Below are 25,516 nucleotides of genomic sequence, written 5' to 3'. Positions count from 1 at the left end.
GTCTGGGGTGAGGGGTTATCGAAAACACCACCTGTCTCATGAACATTACCGACAAAATTTTATTGGATTTAAAATTTGAGTTGACACAAATATTCAGCTAACAAGAGTCAGCTTTGCTAGATAAACAAGGAAAATGTGGTTTAAATCTCATCAAAAAGTCTCATTTTTTACTTCTGGATAGAGGGGTGGCTATACAATAAAGACACCATCTTTTGAGGTTGAGGAAGGGGGATGTAGGCAGCGACCACCAACTATTTTGTGGTTTAGTGGGTCCTGAGTATAGAGTGTGTGCACGACTGCCATGTTGGAGGACCGAAACAATACAATGATTTTCCTTTAGGAAATATATTCTACTTTTATGCAAATATCTTCTATTGTTTTAGTCCTCCAACATGGCCGCCGTGCACACACTCTATAGTAGTTTTGACCACTTCCGTAAGGTAATGTTTGAAACACGAGCAGCAGTGTTTTATCGACATTTAAAACCACGAGGCGCAGCCGAGTGGTTTTAGACCCGATAAAACACGTGCTGCAAGTTTTTTGAACGGCTTCAAAAACATTCCTGGTAAAGCGTGTGTCAAGAGAGTTCATAACAATGATGCTTTTGTGAACGTTGGCAATTGGCATACGAGAAAAACATTAAACACCGCATACTAATAAGGAGGAGGTTTTATCGAGTTTTAAAACCACTGCACTTGATGTTTTATCGTTCATTTGATAGGTCAATGGACTTATGAATTATTAATGCGTTTTTGAATATGGTGTTGTTTCCTTATTCATGTAGGAATCTGATGAGATCAGTTCTGGAGTGTCCAGAGTGATTCAAGTGATGGAGGATTATGATTTAACCAAGGAAGACTGGGACTCTGTTATAGAAGTCGGTCAGTTTGAAGGTCAGAGAGATCCTGTCGCTTCCATCCCATCAAAGGTTTGTACATGCTTGATTCTTAACTCCATGAATTCACTACTGAGTGAATGCTGGACTGTCTGGTGTAATCATCTTGGTGTGAGCGGCTCTTAGAAAAACTCTGACCATTAATGTTTTGGCCAATGGGGAACGGTGTTGAAAAAAAGTTGTTGTTAAAAATGATAGTGATGATGACAGTTGTTGGTCAGAGTTTCCAAGTGAACACAGGCCGTATTAGCACTACGCTCACCCGAATGATCACACAAGGAAGACCACAGAGTCCAAATGATTTCCTCAGAGTGTGTGTTTTTTTCTCTTCTCAGTGTGAGTTAAAGCTAACCACTACTAGTTCGATGCTGATTTAGGTCCAGTTGTAGTTTTAGCGTAACTTTCCCAAGCCCCCCCTTGGCCAAGTGAGATTTTCGTGGCATTTTGAAGATTTGCGATTTGCGTGTATGGATTGAATCTGATAAACAATGGATAAGGTCAAATATATTTAGGAAACGTCATCGCCCTTGCCCTATGGCGTTAAACGTTCGTTTGTTTCACGTGAAACTAGGCAAGTACACTGGGCATCCTTGTAAAACTCTTGATACAAAAGGCCATTTCCGAGTTGCATGAAAGCGAGGCCTCAAGCAAGGCTCCGTGCACAGATTTTGTTTTAGTTTTCATTCATATGTAAACAAAAACTAATTTTCACATGAAAAGTTTTGCAGTTAGCCTCGCTTTCGTAATGAGGTTTAAAGCAACTCGTTAATGGCCAATTTGTATCTAAGATGTTGTTTCTACCAACTGAATGTGCAATAAGCCATTCGCAACTGTTATATATTTGTCATTTATCTACGGATAATTTTCAGTTCCCTTGTAAAGTAAGTCGTATTTCAGCCGACCCGGGGGCTGCAATGATTTTACTTCTTAATAAAGCTATCTAGCTATCTATAAGTAGTCCTTCTTTGTACGCATTTTCACCAAGTGGAACGAGTTACCTACGGACGTTGTACACGCTGGTTCAATAACTTTATTTCGAAACGGATTAAAGACCATGTTCACTAGGGAATGATTGTAAAAAGTTTTAATTTTAAATGTTTGTGATTGTTTCAGATTTTAGATTTTAGAATGTTTATTTGGGAAAATTGTATTGTATTGATGGTTTGCATGTAACGTCATGGCAGCCATGTTGGTGGACAGGAACAATGACATTTTTGTCCTATGGGGGTTGCCTGCCATTTTTATGCAAACTTTGTAAACAAATTTTCTTTTGTTTTGTCCACCAATATGGCGGCAATACAAACCACCTATAGGGTTAACCTCACGATTTCCCGTTTAAAGAAGTGTTTTTATTTTGAAAGAAATGTGATGGTATATTTCCAGCCTGGCGAATGAATGAGAATGATGATTATTCAAGAAAGTGACGCATCCGAGAGCATCCGAACTAGTAATCGGAAGGTCTTAGGTTCGACTCCTGATAAGAGCACTCGGATTTCTTTTTTCCGATTATGCCTGCGTCACTTTCTTGAATAATCATCATTCTCATTCTTTCACCAGGCTGGAAATATACCATCACATTTCTTTCATATACCACACGTTCGACATTCAAATCCTAGCAGTATGCAGGATGCTTGTCCCATGAACCTAGTTTAATGGCCTTAGCTCCCACGAGTCTCCTGTAGCTCAGTGGTAGAGCATCCGAACTAGTAATCGGAAGGTCTTAGGTTCGACTCCTGATAGGAGCACTCGGATTTCTTTTTTCCGAGTATGCATGCGTCACTTTCTTGAATAATCATCATTCTCATGTTTTTATTTTGTTGATTTTCCTGAATAAAATATTATGTTATGTTATGTTTCTTTTTCTTTGTAGGTGAAAGCAGCATTCACGAGGACGTACAACAAGGAGAGGCATAAGACACCGTACGCTATTCGTGCAGCGCCAAAGAAAGGAAGGAGAGGAGGAACAGGTGAAGACAGTCAAGGGATTGAGGAAGAAGGGATTGAACAACAAGACGAGGAGAATGATAACGAAAATGATGATGATATTGAGAATAACGCCATGATCAAAGCTACAAAGAAACCGGTAAAAGCAGGAGGAAGCGCTAGGGGAAAAGGAAAACAAGAGACTGTGAAAGGAAAGGGGAAAGGAAGAGGGAAAAATAGGAAATAGAAGATTGAAGAGAGTGCAACGAAAAAGACAAAGTGGGAGATATAGGAGGAGGGGAGGGGAGGGTAGTGGGAAAGAGAAAAGTACTAATGAATGAGTACTTCCCTAGAAAGGAAACACAAACAAGAGAGAAACATAAGAAAATTGAACCGTGTAAGAAGGAAAAGGAAAAGGAAAACGGGTTAGAAAACTAGGTTGAAATGAGAGAAGGAAGACAAAGGAAACGAAGAAATAAAAACAGAAAGACGAATAAAGGAATGCGAGTCAAGGGGTGCTTACCATTTACATGGAAAACCCGGAAATTTCAGTTCGAAAATCAAATGGTACGCATCTTTCCCTATGGAGTACTTCTGAAATTATAGGTTTCTGGTCAAAGTGATGCATTTTATTGCTTCTTTTAGGATTCACAGCTGATGTCCATACATTTTGCATGTTATTAATCTTCTGTTAAGACAAGCTAAATCATTTCGTATTTATGCCGAAAATTTCCATCCGGGTGGTTTGCATAAATGGTAAGCACCCAAGAACAATAAGAGTGAAAAAGCGAAAGGAGAAGAGAAAAGTTACATTCTTCGGTAGCTAACAAAATTTCTTGAATTTCTATAAGCTCTAGATTGTCTGACGAGGCTATTGGTCAAGCCTCAATTGACAGTCACGGGGCTAGTCGGTTAAGTGGTGTGTGGCTCTAAGCATAGTTAATAAAAGGCAATGGTTATGAAGCTTGACAAACTCCTTTGTTATATGTTTTTGTTAGCGTTTTTGGCCTCGACCGTACACAAACTACAATAGATTATGAAATGTGTTGGAGCAACTGACCAATAGAAACGTTCCTGCTAAGATATTCAACTGTGGTGTGAACGTAAAAACAAAGGATTGTGCACGGTCGCAGCCCTTCCAACATAAACTGCAGCACTATTGTTTTCATGGCAAAGTTTCATAACCAGTCCCTCAATTAACTATGCTCTAAGGAAGCGTTTGTTTGTTGGTTATACCGGTCACGCCACGCCTGTAACGTGACGAACCTTAAATAACGTATGCTTAGTTCTAGTAAATCTTTGCACGCAAACAACTAGTGTTGAGAAATTAATATTTACACTTTTGTAACAGTTATCGGTTAAGGTAAAAACAAAACTCGCGCTGTTCGTTTTTTTTTACTGTGCACTTGTTTTCAACCGTGTAACATATTCGAAGCTGGATTAGAGAATAATTAACGTCCGCTTTATAATTAAAGAACTATTTTTTTAAAAGTTGTAGTTGATTGTTGCGTGAAATTCGCTTTTTGTAATAATTAAGAATATGAGAATGATGTATATTATTCAGTAAGTGACACAGGCATACTAGGAAAAATGTTCGGATCTGAACTAATATTCCATCACATTTATTCTAATTATGAATATATTCTGCCAAACACGACTTGGCAGCTTTCATTTGAACGATTATGGGGAATAAGCAGCCGATCTCCAGAGATTGAATTGACAAATGCGTCGGCGCCATGTTGGTGCACCATAACAAAGGGAGCTATTAAGAACCTTTTTGTGGTCGGGTACAGCGGTACACCACCATTTCGGTGATGATGTAACCTGCATTACTCTGTACACAGAATAGGCTGCCTCATACCCAGGCGTCAACGCGTTTCGCGGTAAGAGTGAGAAAAACGCGGTTTGGTACGAAGGACACAAAACGAGGCCTATCTTGTTCGACCAAAGGGAGTCAGCTAGTGTGATACTAGGGACTTTCAGCAGAGACGACGACAACGCTAACAAGAACGGAGCTTTGGAATAAAATTCGCGTTTTCTAAATGCACTGATTTCCGATAATCTAACTCATTTAGTCCGTGTAACGTAGCCGAACTATCAAGGCCGGAGCTAACCTTAAATTTCAGGAAGAGAAACGAAAATTGATCACCGTGCACTCACGTTTTCAATAAAACCTTAAATGTGGTTATTTACCGTTGCTTTGCAGAGGGCGGCAGAGAAATGTCAGTGGCAGAGTCAAATTCAATGTAAAGCATCTTTGCCAGAAAAATTCATCTATGGTTATTTCCTCTTTTATTCTCGTGTTACCAAACGAACTAGTACAGACGAAGAAAACGAGATCCGGAGGAGAATCTCTACCCTCTACTTTGTGAGTTTCAGACAATTTTTATCGAGGAGGACAAAAGGAAAAACCAGACAAACAAACAAAATAAAAAGAAAAAACAAAGGAATTAATGAATGCACGAATAGATGTAAGGCAGTAAATATGAAGAGGGTAGTCATCACCAAATATAAATTTTTTTGCGTAAAAAATCTAATAAAGATGATTTCACGCAAATTGAAGCGTAAAAAACAAATCTTTTATTTGTCACCGTTAAAGTCTTTATTTACACAGGGTCACGAGCTTCGAGTTCCAGGTCAGGTTATAGCTTAAGGTGGCCCAAAACGGATTTTTAATCTTGTGCGTGCGGAAACCCACGAAGTGAAGACGTCATCTGTTTACTGTGGGGAACTCAAAGTAAACAGATTGGGACAAAGTAAAACGTCATCGCTATTCAATCATTAAATACATGAGGTCAAACCGTGATGGGATTCAATCAATGAACTTTATTACATTTAGGGACATTTATTACATTTGAGGCCTCAACAGCCCTCGAAGTGTCATTGCTGTAGGCTTGATGGCCTTGAAGGGAAGACACTTGTGAATAGGGTTAAGGTGACATTAGGCTAAAAAACGCCAGTTTTTCTTCACAATGCAATTCGAATTTCTGAAGAGAGAAATGCCTTCAGAAGAGACATTGCCTACTCAACCAAACCATGGGATGCCCCTTATTTAATAAGTTACTGGTGTAGCATTAAAGGACCCTAGTCAGCCTCCGCCATTTTCGATGCCATCGAAATTATTGATATTGCATGGTGAAGCGAAATCGTAATGCTTTACTGTAAGTTGTGTTCCTGAAAGTCTGTTTCATCATCTTAAGTAGTTTTACAGTGATTTCGTTCATTTCGACATGCTCCGAATGAAATATATTAGCCAAACACTCGCATATAAACAAAAACAAAGGTGTGGCTGACTAGGGCCCTTTAAGGTAATTGATAAACAAGAGAAAAATCCGGGAAAAAATCTGGGAGATTTTTTTAACCTCCAAAATCTCTCGGAATGTTATTTCTTTTAGCTTAAAATTAAAACTAATATTTTTGTCAAATCTCTATCATTAGAAATTGTTAAATGAAAGGCAGTAACTTGTATACAAATAATTCGGTGCCTCAGATCAGATACATGAGGAAAAAGTGATGCCAAACAAAAACAACGTGGACATCAAATTTGCAGTTGAAATTCAGGCTAAAAAATTGCTGTGGCCTATTAAAGAACAGAGAGGGAAAGCTGTAATACTCTAACATGGAAAGGAAATAATTGGAGCGCTCGCCTTAAGTACCTCATTGGCAAGAGTGCGAGCAAGGTCAGGAGTTCAATTTCCGTCTTGAGCTCAATCAAATATTCTTGTCCTATTCTTGTGTTATATATGCTCAATTCTAAAATTTCTTATTTCATACTTGATCTTTCTTTTTCTGTGCTATCAAAGCAGAGATGTATTGAAATTTGACACGTTAGTCCTGATTTCAGCAACTCTGACTCTTACAGATGTCATTTGAATTGTCAAGAATGTTTCAAGTTTCATTGTTTCAATACGTCGGCAACGTCGTTTGTCAAACCTTGCGCGCTGACTCTCCGTAATCCAAAATAGCGGTTGCCCTGGTTTGTTTTGGTGATTGAATCACAACAACACACATTTTGGCACAGGAAAGCAACGCTGAGTGAGCATTGCGTTCCAATATAACCTTTGCCACACGTCCGCAGACCTTCAACTTATGTGGCCGAATCACTGTATACCAATAATCTCGTAATTAATTACCAAATGACGCTCAAATTTGTGGCTGTATTATGTAAATTATCACCACTTGTCACAAACCACATAATCAGTCATAGAATTAGTGTATCCAGAGATTTAATGAGTAATTTTTTGTAGTCCGACTGGGATGTGAATAATCTCCAAAGTCATATCCTTTGCCACTGAGAAATCTCGGATAATTTTCACTAGTTATTCCAATCCCGTGATCACCACGTGCACAAGATTTTCCTCCGCCGCCAATCAAAATCACCGATCCATCATCGTTATTCCGGTCACACCAGAAGCCAATCATGTTGCCACTTTGTAAATCTCCATCGCAACCAGCTTGTCTAAAGCCATGTGTTGTCTTATACTGTCCTCCATATTCAACCGTGCACCGCCCAAGACACGTGTTACTTGCCCACCATCTGCTTCCCCGGAAGTCGCCAAAGCTAGCCATTTTTTGTCTGAATGACATTCCCCCGAGGCAGCCTCCAGTACTCTGCAACAAGGCTGTGTGATTGACGTCATCACTGCGTGTGATTTTTAACTCCCTACCGCCCACCAGCCAGAATGCTAATGATATCATATCGGCGTTAACCGATGGGTCTGTGCTTATTCCATTGGTGGAATTGAGGTCATACCACCACCTCCCAGAGTTCAACATCCAGCGTTTGCCGTCATTGTTTGAGAAACGAGCGATTAATATCCAACCAGTGTCTCGGCTATTTGAGGCATTTCGAGCGGCAGAATCATTGTGGTAGAAAACCTGAATTTCAATTGTGCATGAATTAAAAGGAAATAAGGTATAAGTGGCTATCTAGCGCTAGCGGCAAGGTTGACGATTTTATACGCCAATCACGACGAAAATCGTCTAGTGTGCACGTGCCCGGTACTGAGATTGCGATTTATTGCCACAATCAGTTTTATAAAATCGCTTATGTGTGGAATTCCAAATATCTGTGCGTTAACTCGCCGTTATTCGCCTAGTGTGCCCACTCCCCTAATGCTACACGCTGGCCGCTTGCGAATCGCCAACTAATTCAACCAACCAGATTGTGCGCTGAATTTTATCACGACTTTTTAAAATGGTGGACAACAACGAATTGGAGTGGAAATCGCCACGACTGTGATTAAATTCGCCGCAATTGGTGTATAAATTCGTCTAGTTTTTCCTTGGCTTTAGCCTAGAATAGCCGAAGAAATTTCAAGAATATCTTCATAAAAAACTTGGTGAACGGAACATACGCAATTTACCTAGCTTCCATTTGACCCGTAAGTATTGAGATTATGAGTTTCAGGCACATAAAAAGTGTATAGTTAACATGATATCTTTACGAGGGAAGTAGCTTTGTATGAAACCCCCGGCCTATTCATCTACACGAGATAGGTGGAAGAGCTGAGAAGAGGGAAGCGCTGACTTGGAAGATTCATACCCTTTTCTAATATTAAAGCAAATTGTAACCAGACCTTGTAAGTGTCACTAAAGCTTTACCCAGCAATAGTAACTGTTGCTATTGTGTCATTGTCCACGTTTCCATGGGAACAAGAAATAGCCAGAATTGTTTAAAACTGGTATATTTTCCTTTTATGTAGATAATTTATATTAAGGTTATATATCATTTTATATCAGTTCAGCGTTCCTCTATCCGGGCTTTGATGAGTTTTAGTCAATTTGACGGTTTTTATGAAGTCTTCCGTAATCGAGACATCAAAATGGAGAATCAGGATACATAACGTCATCATCCCATTTTGTGGACTTCAAATTGAACAGTTTTGGACACATTATATTAACTTCAAGTTTTACGTTCAAAGCTTATGCCCCTCCTTCCAGGTTCAGATGCTCCCTACTACAATCCAAAACAGTGGTGTTATATAAGTACCGTCTTAATTCGATTAACCGCTAACCTTCGAGTCAGCGCCCACATCGAATGAGCGCCCACCCTGAAAGCCCTTTGTTGTTATCCTTTGTTTTGTTATTCTCTAAAAATGTTCTCGCTTGCTGAAAATGTTGGGGAAAATGATAAGCGCCCAACCTCGAATAAGCGCCCACCCTCATGGTCCCAGAATTAAATTAGCGCCCAGTGCGGTTAATCGAATAAATACGGTAGTCGTCAAAAGCTCACCTCAAAACTACGGGAATGTACACGTACTTGGTGGCTACCAGTCTGATTTCCAAAGAGCTGTTGAAGAATTGGTATCGACGACGTTTGTTCTAAAACATGAAAGACGATTGATTCGATTCAATTAAAGACGACTAGGAAAGCATAATTTATTCTCCAGGAAGAGGATTGTGGTTATAGACAGTCTTTGGCCAATGAGAAGGGTGGTAATTTTCCCTTTATCGTTATCGTCAACATTAATATCAGTTAAATATCACTGACATTGGCGTCTTCGGCAGCATTTTTCACCACTGTCATTTTTTTGAGATCATTATCATGCTTAGCACAATGCACTGCAAACTACTATCATCATCATCATCATCATCATCATCATCGTCATCATCATCATCGTCATCGTCATCGTCATCGTCATCGTCATCGTTATGGTCATCGTCATCGTCATCGTCATCGTCATCATTATCATCATCATCATTACCCTCACCATCACTATTATCACCATTCTAATCGTCATCAACACCCTCATTATTAAGAGTAGAAGTATTATCACCTCATAGTCTGCGTTAACGTTGTCATCCTATTATTATTAGCTGATATTCATACTTATAAAACAAGAAGTGCAGCAAATCAATCATATTATCTGCCTTGAGCAAGAACAAACTATGGAATATTTAATATTTGTTTTCAGGGACCAAAAGTATGGAATTCTTTAGGTAAAAATGTGAAGCCACCCTCCTGTAGAAAATTTAAAGAAAATCTAAAACGATAACTTCTAAGAAATATTAATGTTGGATCCTATTCTGATATTGTCAATTTCATTTTTATTCTTGACTTGCCATGATTTATTTCCTGCTTTAAGCTTGATTTGTTTACTTTCTTACTTAGATACTGCTATGCGTGTTTGTGTTTGTTGTCTCTTTTCACTGTGTTTTCCGGCCACAATTTTGTAATTTATTTCATGTAAATTGGCTTCCTTGTCCTTAAACTCTTAAGTTATATTTAGGAAGCCAATACCGCTTTTTTTCTATTTCATTTTCTATTTTATGTCATTTAAGCAAATTTTGATAACAACACAGGGGTTACTACCTACCTATAAGTTTCTCACAGTGTCTTCCAGTCAACTCGGCAGGACAAATACAAGAATAAGCCAGGAATCCTTTCACACAGGTTCCTTGGTTGAAACATCTAGGTGCAGCGCAAAAATCTTGTTCTAATAAAAAGGAAAATGAGTATGTGATTAGTGACTCAATATGAACAGACGAAATCAATAGCATTGACGGTAAAAAAAAGAAAATCAGGCTTATCTGAACTGCATTAGTCCCTAAGATTAATTTCACTTCTTTTTGTTTTGTGTTACCCAAACACTGAACTAAATTATTATAATTTATAACCGGAATTTAAGGATGGTGACGCCTCTTCGTACTGTGGACACGTTCTGCGCATGTCTGGATGGTCGGTATTACATGACCGTGCGTAGATATGAAATTTCTCTGCGAGTGTTGAAAAATATTTCACGAGTAAGCGCAGCGAACGAGTGAAGTATATTTCAACACGAGAAGAGAAATTTCGTATATCCAATCAGTCATGTAATCTTCTGTTTATAATATAAACACCAATAAAATATCAAATCATTGCGAAATGCGCGATTTATCATGTTACCGTAGCAGCCGTGATATTGTCACGTGTGAAGATAACATGTTTTCGCGCGAAGGCTCACCTGGTATTTAATTGGTGTTTATATAATAAATACGGGCTTCTTAGGGGCTGTTTACATGGAGAGATGTAGATCCTAGCACAGATCCTAGAAGGCGTATCATCCTAGCGCCATGTGTTTTCTCTACTCAGTTTACATGAAAAACGTTGTACTTGGGCCTAACGCTAGGATCTTCATGGAGATAGGAACTTCCTAGCTGAGAGATAGGAAGATCCTAGCACCATGTAAACTTCTTTCGTTCGGAAAATCCTAGTACTAGCGACAAAAAGAACAAACATGGCGGCAGCCGGGAGTTAAGCTGCTCAAGGCCGACTGTTCTTTTTCTTTTCCTTCTCCACTTGGTAACCACTTCGGCTGAAATTTCTGCATGTAAAGCAAACGAAAAGTTTTCCCGCCTTTTCGGATCTTCCTAGTAATAGGATCTTCTTCCTTTCATGTAAACAACCCCTTAAGCACGGTGTATAGTAATACGAAGGTATTGTTGCGTGGCTTACAACAATGCAGGAAAACCAGACATTAGCAAGTGCTTTTGAAATCCTAAAAGATAATTGAAGATAACCACGCATTTTTAGAAAAAATTAAGCTACAATTAGGGAAAAATGTCATATTACTTTAAAAAGCTTTTTAAAATAACTATGCTTAAGTTATCTGTGAAAAAAAATCCCTTGTTACCTTTAAATTTCCTTTTGAATGCCATTAGACGCAGCCAAAAAATGGTTGCATTCTAAAATTCTCTTGTCTGTACTCGAATAAGCCCTACTTGCCTCATTCGAAGTAAGAAATTCTTTTTGATTTCTTAACTTAACAACGAGGTTAGCAACGCTGATTTGGATTTATTTATTTATTTTTTTTTATTTTTACTTTATTTTTCACAAGAGAATTTAACTTTAGTTAGGCCGGGCTTTTCGTCTTGTGGAGCGGGGGTGGGGGGGGGGGGGGGGCGATAAATTCTGCCCCCCCCCCCTTCCCTGACAGTTAGCCCAGGAGGATGGATAGTACATCCAAAGTAGTTTCATTTGAGGTCCAAAACGCGAAGTGATGACGCCATATGACGTATAATTATGCCATGATTGCTAAATAGCGGGCATCTTGGTTCCGCCATCTTGGATTTCTGGATTTTCCCAAAAATCCAGCAAAGCGTCGAAATTGGACGAGATGTAATCAAAAGCAATAAAGAAACACTTGCATGAGCAAAAAAAGTAAAGCGTACGGCAAGAAAAGTGATTTTTCTTCATTATAAAAGGGGATTTTTTTAAGAAACGTTAACCGACCACGTCAAATTTTCCAAGATAACTTTCTGAAAAAGTCCGGGCGTTTGATAGCAATGTTGCACGTTTTACCGTCCCGGCAGGTTTTGCCTGAATACCCATAAGGGCAAATACATCTGTAAGTTCTGTAATATTCTTGACAAGTGCCAACATTTCCACATCGATCCATGCATTCATCGATGTCTAATAAAAAAAATAAAAGTCGATATCAATAAATTCAGCAACCTGCTGGGGTGAAGCGATCCCTAACAAACAGTATTAGCAGTAAACTACTGTCAGCCAGGGACACAAGCTCTCTGCCTTTCTCTTTCTCAGTCTCTGTGTGTCCGTGTGTGCGCTTGGTCTGTCTGCCTGTCTGTCTGTCTGTCTGTCTGTATCTCTTTAATTTAAATATGTGTTATAGAATACACAACAGGTTTACTGTCAGAGTACCGATCAGCAACTTGCTAGGGTAAAGCGTTTCAAAATAAGGACACGAGCACTTTGTGTCGCTGTTTCCTTCTCTGTCTGTCTGTCTTGTCAGTGAGTCTTTTTGTCTGTCTGTCCGTCCGGGCTGTCATTCTGTCTGTCTGTTTCTTTCTCTTTAATAAGGTATATAATATAGAATATTATGAAGTAAAGATCAGTAGCTATCCCTTAAATGTCAAACCTGAGTTAGATTAAAACTACAGTGAGTTAAAGTTGCCTTGCACAGCAACTGAAACAGTACTGAAAGGAAGTTTAAAGAAAAACGACAAAATTTTTGGTTAAAAGACATATTTCGACCGCTTTTCTGTTATTTTCAGTTTTAATTCGTAAATCACAAAGTTAAATTTAAAATAAGATTACAGAAATGCTAATAACAGGGAAACAATGATAACCGACTTAATTAAAAGTCTAAAGTTGGCGTTATTACTAAAAAAAATCATTTTCTTTTGTGTTATCCATACTGAAATACAGCTGAACTGTTATTTTTGAGATTCCTCCTCTTAAAAAATGCAAACAGCAACAACAATACTACCCTGCTAACAGAGGTTTCTTTCTGGCAAGTCTTTTAGAATGTGCGAAGTCGTTCGCGTCTCTAGTATTTCGCGTAGTCGCCGTGTTGATTTCCCGGAGAGAAACCTTTGCCACGAGCCGCTCAAACTTCCCGTTGAGCAAGCGCTTTAGATACCTCCAAAATACAAATTCTTGGAGGTAGGTCTTGTGATCAACAGGTTTAAAAACCAGTTTTAACGACTTTTTCAACTCATGCACATCCATTTTTGACTGATTTGCTGTGCAAAAGTGAGCCTGCATGAAGTTTTGTTTTCCAAGCAGCAAGCAAACTGTTTGTAGAAGTCGGGACTTGGCACTGGAAAGGAATCTCTGCCAGCAGGGTACAATAATATAGCACGTAACCCGAACAACAAAAAAAGAAAAAAAAAAGAAGACTAAAACATACCACGGCTGTTCCACGATGCAACAAGATTGTTATTTAAGTGCAATCCAAATGCATCCGCTGCAAAAGAACAATAAGAAAAAATATGATAACACGGCATGAAATAATTTAGGCTGCACACAGGCGGCCCAAGCTCAAGCTGTGAGCGGTGATCATCTTGCGCAATAACGGTCACGACGCAGATATAAGAGTTTGTATGGGAATATTTACGATCCGGTTTAGGAGGTACAAAAATTGGAAAGTTCTTAATAAAAATGCCATACCTTGCTTCTAAGGTGCATTGCCTATTGTCTGTTTGCTATTTTTGTGCTGGATTTGAGGCCATTTTAGCGAGTTATTACTTCCTGGGTTTCCCACTCCTAAGGGCCTTTCTTTTGAGCCCGGTGGGCGGGACGAATTTTGTCTTCCGTTCATGTGCGAAATTTAATCCCGGTTACCGAGATGAAAAATGTCCTAAAGGGCCAAAATACCCGTGGACCCGCACTCCGACTTAACATAGCATTTATTCAGGAGGCTTCAACACAAACACAAAAACATCCTGAATAGGGAAATCGTGGGGTTAACCCTGTATTAAAACAATTGCGCTGTCTTGTCAGTGACCTTACAAGCCAAGCTCGGTTAAAATTGTTTCGTCCCGGTCGGTCCCGGTATCCGGACTGGAGTGTTCATATGGGAAAAAATTTCCAGCTCGGTTACCGAGATCTCGGTTTTTGCGACCGAGATCTCGGTAACCGGGGCAGCTCGCCTTCTCATATGAACACATGGGAATTTTTGTAAAGAAAAGAGCGGCGAGGCGAGATCTCAGAAACCGAGCCAGCCCGGTCGACCGGGCTCATATTAAGAGGCTCTAAGAGAAAGACAACTTGTCTTTTTCTTCAGCCGCTGACATTCCAGATATAACACGAAGACCAACAACAAAATACCAACATTTGACTATTTTCCTTTCACTTAGTTTGCAACACTCAAGCGCTGGTTCCAGAATCAGCGTCATATGACGTCTGTCGGCCTTCCATATAATTCATCTTAAGGTAACTGTGACTTTATGGAGAGTTGGATGACTACATTACTTGCAAAAAAATTCGGACGATTTTAATTTCGGACAAAAATAGTGTCCGAAAATAAAATCGTCTGATTTTTTTAAGCGTCCGAAATTTTAAGTGTCCGAAATTTTTGCAGTATAGTATAAAAGTTGAAAAGTACTTTCTGGGCGACGGCATCCCATATTCAAAGCCAATATACATGATATGGCTAGAATTCGGATTAGGCGGCTATGCTCAGTTGTTCTTTTTATCACTGGAGAGGAAAATATTTGGGACACTTCTTGAGGCATAAGCTTGATTGAGTTTGTGTTATTTTCTTGTTGTTGTGTCCGGCTGTAAAACCTTGAAGGTACAGTAAAACTATCATTTTCACAGATTTTATTTTAGTCTAATTCATGTTTTTTAGTCGGAAATTTACTTTAGGCATGTTCCAGCGCAGTGTCCGAAACGTTTGTCCGAAAATTAAACGTCCAAAATAAAACGTCCGAAAGTTTTTGCAAGTAATGTATATGGATGGTTAGGGTTAGGGTTAGGGTTATGCATGTGGGTGACTATATGGAACTTAATCATGAATTACTTGCCGCCTTCCTAGTTAGCGGCATGGCAGCGGTTGACCGCAAAAATACAAGATTAAAAAAAAGTAAAAAAGTAGCATTTTCTGCAAATCAATACATTTTGTCGCAGTTCCTTGGTTGATGTGTTGAGTCACATGAGAAAAAAAAATGTGCAAAGTTGTTGAAAGGATTAACATGTAATTTAGATATCATCGCCGTCGTGCATTAACCCTGTAGCATAGCATTCGTAGCACTTTGGTTGCAAAATTGGCAGCAGTTCTTCTTTTGGATCAAATGCGTTAAAAACAACAACAGCAACAACAAAATTGGAGCGCTGAAAGATTAAAGCGGATTAAATCTTAACATTCTCGCTTATCACGGTAATTTAAAAATTTTGATGTAGTCCTGGTTAAACAAAACAATTGACACTGCAGAAAAAGCACCTTAAAGTTAAAGTGTACATAACCCCCAAAATTTTTTTCCCTTAAATAAATCTTTGCACCTGTTCGAAACGCATTGAGCCTTTTTGCGCCTTTTTTCAACTAAATCTTGACTTTTTATAGACTTTTTATAGTTACGAAATCTAGCCATCATCTGTCCCATGACCGAGCTGGTAAGGGGCATGGGTCTATTCCTAACATGACGTCACAAACTGCTTTGCATGCATTTTCAAATTTCTACAGTGCTGGCTCGCATGATAAAGGTCTCTTGCGTTATTTGTTCAAAAATTTCTCACAAGTGGTGCGATAACGTTGTGCATTTTTTACCTCCCCACGAGTTTCCTTTGGCATCCATCACTGTCAAACACACAGGGGGAGGGAGTTCGCTGAGATACCCAGCATCTGGTATGAATGGAACTTCTGTTGCTAGGATTGTGGAGTTAGAGTCCCTAACTCTGTACCATTCACTGGCTGCTGTGCCATAAATGGATCTTTTTCCCATCTGAAACTTCATGTAAGCTCTCCTGTTTTCTGCTACTCCATACACGGTTTTCTTTGTGATGTCGTATCCTAGAATGCCAAGCATTCGAAATCCTAAAGCTGCAGAAAAAAAATGTTTAAGACATAGCGATCCTTGTTCTGTGTATCGGACTTTTTACACAATTAAACTATTAATTTACAACTATTAAGTACATTATAAAACATTTTATTACGATAAAGATACAGTCAGTCGTTACAAGATACAGTCATACGTTACATTAGGAGCTACAGTCGTTCGTTTCGAAATGCAGTTGCGAAAAAAAAAGAAGAAGAAAAGCTAAATTTCGGAGACAATATTTTCAGAAAGTTGGGCCAGTAATCGGGTCAAGTTGGCACCAGTTTTCAATTTTCCATTGCGTTTCTATTTTGGCGTTAGCTCAAGAAGGTTAGGCTTCTCGGAGAGTATTTTACATTTGTACGCATAGTGCTTTGTGTGTATGTGAGAGAGAGAGAGAGAGAGAGAGAGAGAGAGAGAGAGAGAGAGAGAGAGAGAGAGAGAGAGAGAGAGAGAGAGAGAGAGAGAGAGAGAGAGAGAGAGAGAGAGAGAGAGAGAGAGAGAGAGAGAGAGATCGAGTGCATAAGAGAGATCGAGTGCATAAAAATTGCATGCATGTATAAAATACTTGCTTAACTGACCTGTCCATGCAATGGGGCCCTCTCCTGGAGTAGAGTAGAAGCAGTAACTAACGTTTCGTTTTTTTTGAAAAGTTTCCTTTCTGAAATAGTAATAACCACGTTGATGATTACAGCTCATGATGCTCATTCTGACAATCATTACAATTACACGAATACAACAAAACGTGAAGCAATTGAAATCATACATTGATAAAACCAGAAGCTACACTAAAAAGGCCAAACAACATTTGTATCGACGTTATCGTTGAAATGCCTCAATTTTGTTAACAATAATCTTATTATTATACAGAAACTGGTTAGTGTTAAATAATTATCTTTGGACGCAGATGGCCAGGATTTAGACCTGCAGAAAGGATTGCAACCTGCAGAAAGAGGCAAATTGTTTTTCAAGCTACCCTTTTGTATTTAGGAGAAATCGCTACAAGAAATGTTTGTTCTTCCGAGGAAAAATCACTTGATATTTTTTCTCCATTCGGTACTCTTTGAGCAATTTGATGTAAGCGAAAAGGTACCATGTCAAATATATGAGCAGTTTTGACCAAAACACAGAGAGATCTCCGTGACAACGCCCCTTTAAATTCTTGACATCTTGATGTTTCCGTGCAGTAGTCAGTTTAGAGACGTCGATGTCAGATAGAGAGGTCTTGGCACAGTACAGTCGTGAAAAAATCTAACTTTTTCCCAGAAATTTTCAGACACGATCAACATTCGTTAACTTGTATATGTGCAACACCAATGACTAGCGACACAATTTAAGTATAGAGGAAATTGTTGTTAAGGGTCAAAGTTTTAGGAATGGTAACGGCTTTAGAGCGATTTCTGTCACTGTGTCGGTGAAATTGGCGACGCCCAACCAGATTTTAATTTAAAAAAGTCGTGCGTCATTCTTAATGCATCGTGCATAGCTAGTGCCAGTCTTCAACCACGCTTTACTAAAAAAAAAAGTACTTGGAGCTCGGAGGAAAGGAGGTAAGTTCCCCTCCCAACCCCCCCACCCCCCCCCCCCCCCTATAAAAAGAGGGGTATCGGAGATATTCTTGAAAGTCTCACTGTCGAGATTGTTTTTAAAGGGGCACTGTTTAATTTTGTCTAGACTGCTTAAATATTTGGCAAGATACCTTTTCTCTTACACAAAATTGCTCTTAGAGCACTGAGAAGAAAATATTGAGTGATTTTTTTTTTTCTGGGAAGAAGAAACTAAGATCAGTTGTTTAGCGTTTTCTCCAAAACACACGGGACGAACTTGAAAATGTTAGCCAATTTTTTCAAGTTGCAATCCATTTCCATCCTAGCCATCCTCAGCCAAAGATAATTAAAACTAGTTTTTCTGTACTAGCAGGGTTGTTGTTAACAAAACTGAACCATTATTTTAACTTGTCTGGTGGCACAAATATGATTTTTGTCCATCCAAAGTAACAGTGCAAATAGATACCGTTTGAGTTGTAAACGTATTTTTATCTTCTTGTAACAAGACTTACCAAATTTGATTCTAATGATAAAATCTTGAAAACCTGTTCAATACAGCAAACATGGTCGAACAGCTTTTCTGTCGAAGATAGGTTTTCCAAGATATGATGGTTTGGAACTTTCTATAACACAATACTTGAAATACGCGACTCGCAAAATCTCGCGAAGATAGGGCTGGGTGGACAGTTGATTTGAAGTGAAGGAATCTGCTGTGGCAGCTAGAAAATATTAATTGTCTCGCTCTTTATGACAGTGACTGAGAGGATAGTGTGCCCTTTGAATAGCCCGAACCTTGTGCAAGTTGTGTGATCACGCCCACTCTGTGGGATGTCATCCCGGCAGACTGTGGGAGTGATAGATGGTTTGGAACTTTCTATAACACAATGTAACAGTCAGTGTCTGCCCCTCAGTTACTTACGAGAGCACTTCGGCGTTGCAGACAAAAACCAGACCAGACTGAGGCTCAACAAGGAAACTTCTTTTTAACACTGGAAGAACATCTGAAAAACAGCAACAACAACAAAAGTTTGAAGTAGCAAAAGTCGTTTACGGATAGAGAGGATATTACACGACCGCGCGGAGATACGAAATGAAAAAAATGTTTTAAGGAGTTATTGTGGGGGCGGGATTTTAAAGAAAAACCAAAAAAAGGAAAAGAAAGAGGTTATCTTTGTTGCTAGTTTTAGTTGTTTTTTATAAAGTGATTTTTTTTACAGTTAAATGAAAAAAAAAAAAGGAGAGGGGGGGGGGGGGGGGGAGGGAGGCAAATGCAGCTCAACTTCTTTCTCTTGTTTCAATTTCTTTAACAACTTCAAAACGTAGCTATATTGAAAAGCTAAAGACTTTAGCCAATAGAAATACAAGCCACGGACTGAAGCATTTAATAAGGAGTTTTTCCCCGTAGTTCAATATTTTATTTTGTACCTGTTTTGAGATATTTTTACTAATTGGTCGTTTCTGACCTCAGAGTTGTATAAACGTATATTAGAATTTTTGCCTTGAATACAGTTTAAAAAATTTACCTGTACTGTTCTTTTCGTTTATCTGCCGGCCGTATAACTCCACCCTTAGACAGGTGCGGTTGATAAACGTTTTGGTTAGGAAACGCACAAATCGTGCGGTGATTGGTCGAAGTAACTTGTGTTTCACTGCAACTTGTTCCACCAGATTTCCAAGGAAAACCTGCAAGACGTTACTCAATGTCTCACCTTTTTTAATGCCTTTACCCTATTCATATATTTATATGTATTTTTCCGTTGGGACAAAGTGGATCAATGTCATCATATTACGTAAGAATCGCCTCATTTGTTCTCCTCAGCCGCTTACTAGGATTATTTTTTGTTGCGATGGAAAAATGAAGTCATATGATCAATTGCGTCAAATTGTTATCATAGAATGTTTTCGGTAAAGTCACCAAGTTTAATGGTGTTTAATGTTACATTAAAAAGGGCTGCGATACGTGAACATTAAAGGTTAGTGCGGGCACTTTGCGTACCCCTCACTAGGGTTTAAATGTCGGCCGGTATTGCCGTAATAACGAGAATTTTGAATACAGAGGACCACACGACGCACAAATAATCTGTTCTGAACACTTTTCGTTTCCGGATGTCTTGTAGTGCGGATAGATGTCAGAGGTCAATTCATGTGTTAACAAACCAAACTGATATGCAGGACCGACACTACGGGTAGAGGGCAATTTTATTTTTGCAAATACTTCAACTGGTGCAACTAGTCTCCTTCTTCAGGGTGACGGTTGAAATCACTTTGGTTCTTTAGAGGCATAATGAGATTGCATCTGTCCTTTCGGTTTTCCTGTCAGGTAAACTGCAGCAAAGAACCTATACGTTGCGCTTGATATGATTCAGTGTTGTATATCGCATGAGGCAGTGAACAACATCATTGATTAAATGCCACCATATGTACCAGGTTACACATCATTGAGGCATTGCTCGATTCATTCAGTCATAGTATTAATCCCTAATGCATGTCTAAAGCGGAAGTGGCACAGTCACTAACACTATTTGTTCCACTGACTCCTGCGTACTTGGCGGAAGCAGAAATAGTTGAAAATTTAAAGCCACAAACGATTTCTTTTGACCGGACAATGTTACATGACAAACTATAGCAAAATCATCAAATCGTTTGCTAAATTTCTACATTTTGTCTGGAATATTCGCACCAACCAAAAGTTCTACATCCGCTTCAAGCAAAACATTTGGCACAATTTGCTCCCAGATGAGCATTTTAAGAAAAAAACAAATTGTTTTCTATTTCTAGGCAATTTCATTTATTTATTTATCGATTTTTTTTGTTACTTTGAGATAACCCATTTGTTTTCTGGTTCTTTATTTATTCAAAGGTGTCAGAGAAGGGAAAATTCTCCGTCAAGTTTCCGACAAAAGGTGGTTGTAAATCCGAACATGTTCTGGTGCCAAAACGTTCCTTCCGGAGATGCATTAAGCTTTTCTTAAAGTGCGTTCCGCATAATCAAGCTCCGAATACTCCATCTTTGCGTGAGATTTCCTAGGAAAATGACTCAAAGTGATCTTTTTTGAGCCAGAAATTAACTGCTGATTTCAAAGCAAAATGTGACTCAATCGTAAGTGAATATGTTTTTCTTGATTCGTTAGTGCATAGACCATAAATAATTCCCTGTTGGTTATTTCGACAAATTAAGCGGGACTACTGTTTGTAAATCTTAAACGCCACGAGTAGTCCAAGACCGTCCAAGTTCAGCAAACACGGGCAAACAAAGTGTGACTCACCTTTTGATGACCATTTTGTCTGTAGTACTCAAAACTACTGCCATTTAAGCTGTATTGCAAGTAAAATGACGTTACACTCCGAAAATCTCGATTCGGCAAGACTGAATGGTTACTCTGTGTTGCTACCTGCAATAGAAAACTTAGCCTTGGAATTTATTCGTCGTATGCCTATTATTTCTGCATGATACGATGACAGGATATCAACTATTTAAAACAAAAAATCACGAGGACTTGATATATTAACTATTACAGTTGAGTAAATGGTGAAAAAGTGCCAAAATTTTGAAAAAAAAAAATCTTTACGTTTCAGGCTTATCCCTTCGACAGTGGAAGTCAAGTGTGATTTTAGTTGAACTAATACATTAATGATAATAATAATAATAATAATAATAATAATAATAATAATAATAATAATAATAATAATAATAATAAAAGTAATAATAATAACGTTTCGGGCTTAGCTCGGGCTTGGAGGGAGGTTGGGTGGAACCTGTTTTGAGTTGTAGATACAAACTAATTAAAAAGACTTGAAAAGGAAAAATCCTTAGTGCAAGACTCACAACAACTGAATCATCTCTAGTAGAAGCTGGGCAACTGTGAGTTTTCCAATTATCCTTCTCAAACTGATTAATAATTTATGAAAACAAACCAAAGTAAATCATTACCGTAAAGGAGGTTTGGAAATGTGGTCTTGATTATCATAAAATTGGTGAACTCTTGCTTGCTTTTATTTTCTTCAAGAATTAAAAAACTACTTCAAACACTCAAACTTGCGTTTCATCCACTTTCCATATACCTCTCATCGAACTTAGTTAAAAATAAATCCTCGCTTTTCAACTCACTTGAAGGTGTTTAATATATAACATAAATGATGGATAAATATAATCGAACATATGAAGCGATAATAAACATGGGAATGATGTATTATTCAGTAAGTGAGACAGGCATACTCGGGAAAAAATGCGAGTGCTACTACCAGGAGTCGAACCTAAGACCCTCCGATAACTAGTTCGGATGCTCTACCGCTGAGCTACAGGAGACTCGTGAGAGTTAATGCCATTAAACTAGGTTCATGGGACAAACATATACTCCATATCACAAACATATACCACTGGAAACATGGAAAAAAAAAACTTCAAAAACTCATTAATAATTCATAAGCCATTGACCTATCAAATGGTCGATAATACATCACGCGCACTGACTTTATATCGATAAACCTCCTCCTTATTAGTATGCGGTGTTTTATCAGCTTATAAAACGCTCCTCATTAGTATGTGGTGTTTTTCTCGTGTGCTAATTTCCAGCGTTCACAAAAGCATAATTGTTATGAACTCTATTAACACACGCTTTTCCAGGAATGCTTTTGAAGCCGTTCAAAACACTCGCAGCACGTGTTTTATCGGGACTAAAACCACTCGGCTGCGCCTCGTGGTTTTAAACACGATAAAACACTCCTGCTCGTTTTTTTTTTAATTGCTTAAAAAATCGACCTGCCGTTGCTGCATAACACACCTGTTGAATTAGATGCGGAGTAAGAAGGTCAATCTGTAGATAGTCATGTAAGCCGTTTTCTTGCACGCACCACGCAGACGCCGAGTTCAGCCGCCCTCTGAAGGGTTCATGCGAGGGGAGGATCGCTGAAGGGGATGAAAATTGATTGTCCGAAATCATCCCAGATTCTATCCCTAGAGGGTTTCCATAGTCTGAAAACAAACAATTAACAACAAAATTAATTGCCAGTTTTAAGTTATGACAAATTCAAAAGTGCGCGCCTTGGTATTGTGTATTGCAAGCCACTGATTAATTAATTTCTGCGTGTTCTCGTTGGATAAAACACGTCACTTGGTACAAAATCGGACAGCGGCTATCATGCGTTAATAGGGAGTTTAAGAACCTACTAAGGCGACGGCAACGACAACGTGATAAAACAATAGGATATAATGAGAATAAAAAAAGGCCCTGCACGTGCGTTTTAAATTTTAGTACATTTCTTCACCGTGCTCTGCCAAACATCAACGTGAAATGACCAAATTCAAGGTTTTGTGGAGAACGTGAGCACATGATAGTAAGTTTTCCATTCTCTGTTTCAACTTGAACGCCGTTCTCACCTGTTCTGTTACTGGATAGTCCGGCCACATTGTACATGTTAAACGAATTGGAATAATCGCAAAGTAGTAAAAGAAACGCGAACTAATATTGTCAAGCGACGTTTTCGTTGCCGCTGCCGTCGTGGTTTCTTAAAGTCCCTAATTATTCAACACATTGTAACACTGCCCAAGCATGGTCATGGTGCAGTCAATATTCGTCGTCCGTACGCAACAGATATCCTGCGATATACCTTACTCGTATGTCGGGGAGAAAAATGGCAGAGCGCTTTAAATAAGTTACGACCCTGGAACATCGTCTCTAGCTTTTCTGCAATAAAGCTGTGCTTTGCTGTCAATGTGTGCAATAACAAAACAATTATCCTGCTTAGTCTTGGGGAATATCCCCTGATCTTAGCCAAGTTAGCCTGCGGTTTCGTAAGTATCATGCGATATTCCGCGCGATTTCGCGGGATCGAGAGACAAAAAAAAGAACTCCACAGTTTTGAGGTATTAGATGTTGTATTCTAGTCACAGTTTACTGAGTAAACTGCTTTCCTGCTTGCTAGGATATCGGAGTATAACGCCCTTGGGTTAAAGATTGTCCTCAAAATTTTCCAGTTTGCTAAGAGGCGAACTGTTGATTTTGAGGACAATCTTCCAGCCTTTGGCATTATCCTTCGATATATCAGCCATCTATAAATGGAGTTAATTTACTAATTCTACTGCGATAACCTTGTATTCAGGAAATGCACGTGCCGGCTGTGAAACTCCCTTTTTTGCCAAGAACCATTTCACAACTGTTGAATGAAGCTTAGTTGACCTGCTTGTTGGAGATCTTGTTATTTATGCGAGCCACTGCTTTAGCTCTAAAATGTGGCTACAAACGACTTTTCTCGAGACGACAAGTATGTCACACATTGCTTGATTCGCCCGTTTCAAATGCATTTATGAACATTTAGTTCTCAAGTACTCTCCTTCGCTGCCGCTCGGTCCGACTCCGGCCCGAGCGGCTGCGAAGGAGACTAATTTACAAGCCTCCTGTCTAGTTTTGAAAAAAATCCCTAACAAAGTGCGTGTTAGTCGGACGAGACTCGTTGTATAATAAATACATCTTGCCATATATTAATCTATGGGCCTTACAACAGATTATCATAGGAGTGCCACTCCCTATATAGTTTTGCCTTCAAAAACACATAATTACCTCGCTAAGAATAGGGCTATGGTAGATGATCATTAAACTTGTGCCAGAGACCTTTTTTTTTTATTTTTTATTTTTTTTTTTCATTTTTCGGAAAAAGGGTCTCTTTGTGACTTTTATGTATACTAAATAGCTTCTTGTGAATTACAGGAGTCTACTTATTTCACCCAAGACCAGAGACCTATACACGTAATAGACGATGGAATGGTCATTTAATCAGGATGGCCACCCATTTTCTCTATGGGGCATTTAACTATAACGAGGATAATCAAGGATGCGTTCGATTGACCCTATTACGGAATATTAGTACATCCAATGACGGCTAGAAATCCCTCATGAGAGGCTCTTGGAGTTACTGGAATGCAAAATGTCTCTTAAATTATCTTGTATCATCAAAAGTTTGTAGAAACGTTTTCTCAAATTTACCTTAAAAGAGAAATATAAAAGCTATTCCGGGTATTCTTATTTCGGAATACGGCCAATCGAACGAGACCTAAATTAAGTCTCACCAAGTGGATGTTTTGTTGTAACATTTTCCAACACACATCCGTACACTTCAAACCTAAGGAGCTTTTGTGCCGTCCAAGAGCGTGGATTTATTCGGACAAAGCGTGTTCTGATTGGAGGACTAAAAACGATTGGAGTAATAAAAGTCCAATCGTACAGTATCTTAATTTCCTAAAGCAAAGAAATATAAATCAATAGACACATCATAATGCGGCGTTCACGTATATCAGGTGATCAGGTGCGTACGCAAAGGATAATTTGTATTTGTCCTGCTGCCGATGCAAGTGGCGGAAGCGGTGACGATGATGCTTATAATAGACCCCTCTCCAAAATGGCGGCCGAAAATTCAGATAAGTTAAAATCAAAAACGTATACCAGCACTAGAAAGAGCACTTTTACTTTAGTAACCCAGCGAGGTTTCAGCATATCAGGTGTAATATCAGCTGAGAAAATGTAAGTTGAAAAATGAAAAATTTACAGACTGGCAGTATGACGAATACCCCCAGTCATACAAACGTCTGTAAATTTGTCAAATTTCATCTTACATTGTCCTAGGCTGATATAAGACCTAATATGCTGAGACTTTGCAAGGTTACTAAAGTAAAATAGCTCTTTCCAATGCTGGTATCAGTTTTTCATTCGGTTCAATTTTAACTCATTCAAATCTGTTGCCGCCATTTTAGAGAAGGGTCTATTACGACGTTGACGGAGATAACTTTAATGATTGTGATTTAACAAACCGTGACATTCATAAGAAGGTGACAAGGGTGAATAAAATGAATGAACGTGCGAACGAATGAATACATGTATAAAATGTATGAAAAATACGA

General features: G+C 38.8%; 2 protein-coding genes across 2 annotated transcripts in view; one reads left to right on the top strand and one right to left on the bottom strand.

Annotated features, from left to right (window-relative positions):
• LOC146454198 (replication factor C subunit 1-like) overlaps positions 1 to 4,309 on the top strand; it is a 25,982-nt gene extending 21,673 nt beyond the window's left edge. The window contains exons 22-23 of the mRNA XM_085095734.1: positions 785 to 928; positions 2,766 to 4,309. Of these exons, the coding sequence (XP_084951860.1) occupies positions 785 to 928; positions 2,766 to 3,065 (444 nt within the window). The 3' untranslated portion in view covers positions 3,066 to 4,309. The remainder of the gene's footprint in view (positions 1 to 784; positions 929 to 2,765) is intronic.
• A 1,456-nt stretch (positions 4,310 to 5,765) lies between these two features.
• LOC146454197 (uncharacterized) lies at positions 5,766 to 24,769 on the bottom strand. Its single transcript, XM_085095749.1, has 12 exons — positions 24,689 to 24,769; positions 22,407 to 22,597; positions 20,892 to 21,017; positions 19,149 to 19,308; positions 18,545 to 18,626; positions 16,660 to 16,739; positions 15,811 to 16,083; positions 13,453 to 13,509; positions 12,102 to 12,212; positions 10,138 to 10,257; positions 9,054 to 9,142; positions 5,766 to 7,696 (listed from the first exon to the last, which is right to left on the bottom strand). The coding sequence occupies exons 2-12, from the start codon at positions 22,563 to 22,565 to the stop codon at positions 7,028 to 7,030; spliced, it is 1,926 nt and encodes a 641-aa protein (XP_084951875.1). The 5' UTR covers positions 22,566 to 22,597; positions 24,689 to 24,769; the 3' UTR covers positions 5,766 to 7,027.
• Positions 24,770 to 25,516: the final 747 nt, after the last annotated feature.

This window comes from Pavona decussata, unplaced genomic scaffold (genome assembly GCF_977016875.1).
Source record: "Pavona decussata unplaced genomic scaffold, jaPavDecu1.1 SCAFFOLD_313, whole genome shotgun sequence".
Lineage (NCBI taxonomy): Eukaryota > Metazoa > Cnidaria > Anthozoa > Scleractinia > Agariciidae > Pavona > Pavona decussata.
This window is presented reverse-complemented; position numbering and strand designations above follow the sequence as displayed.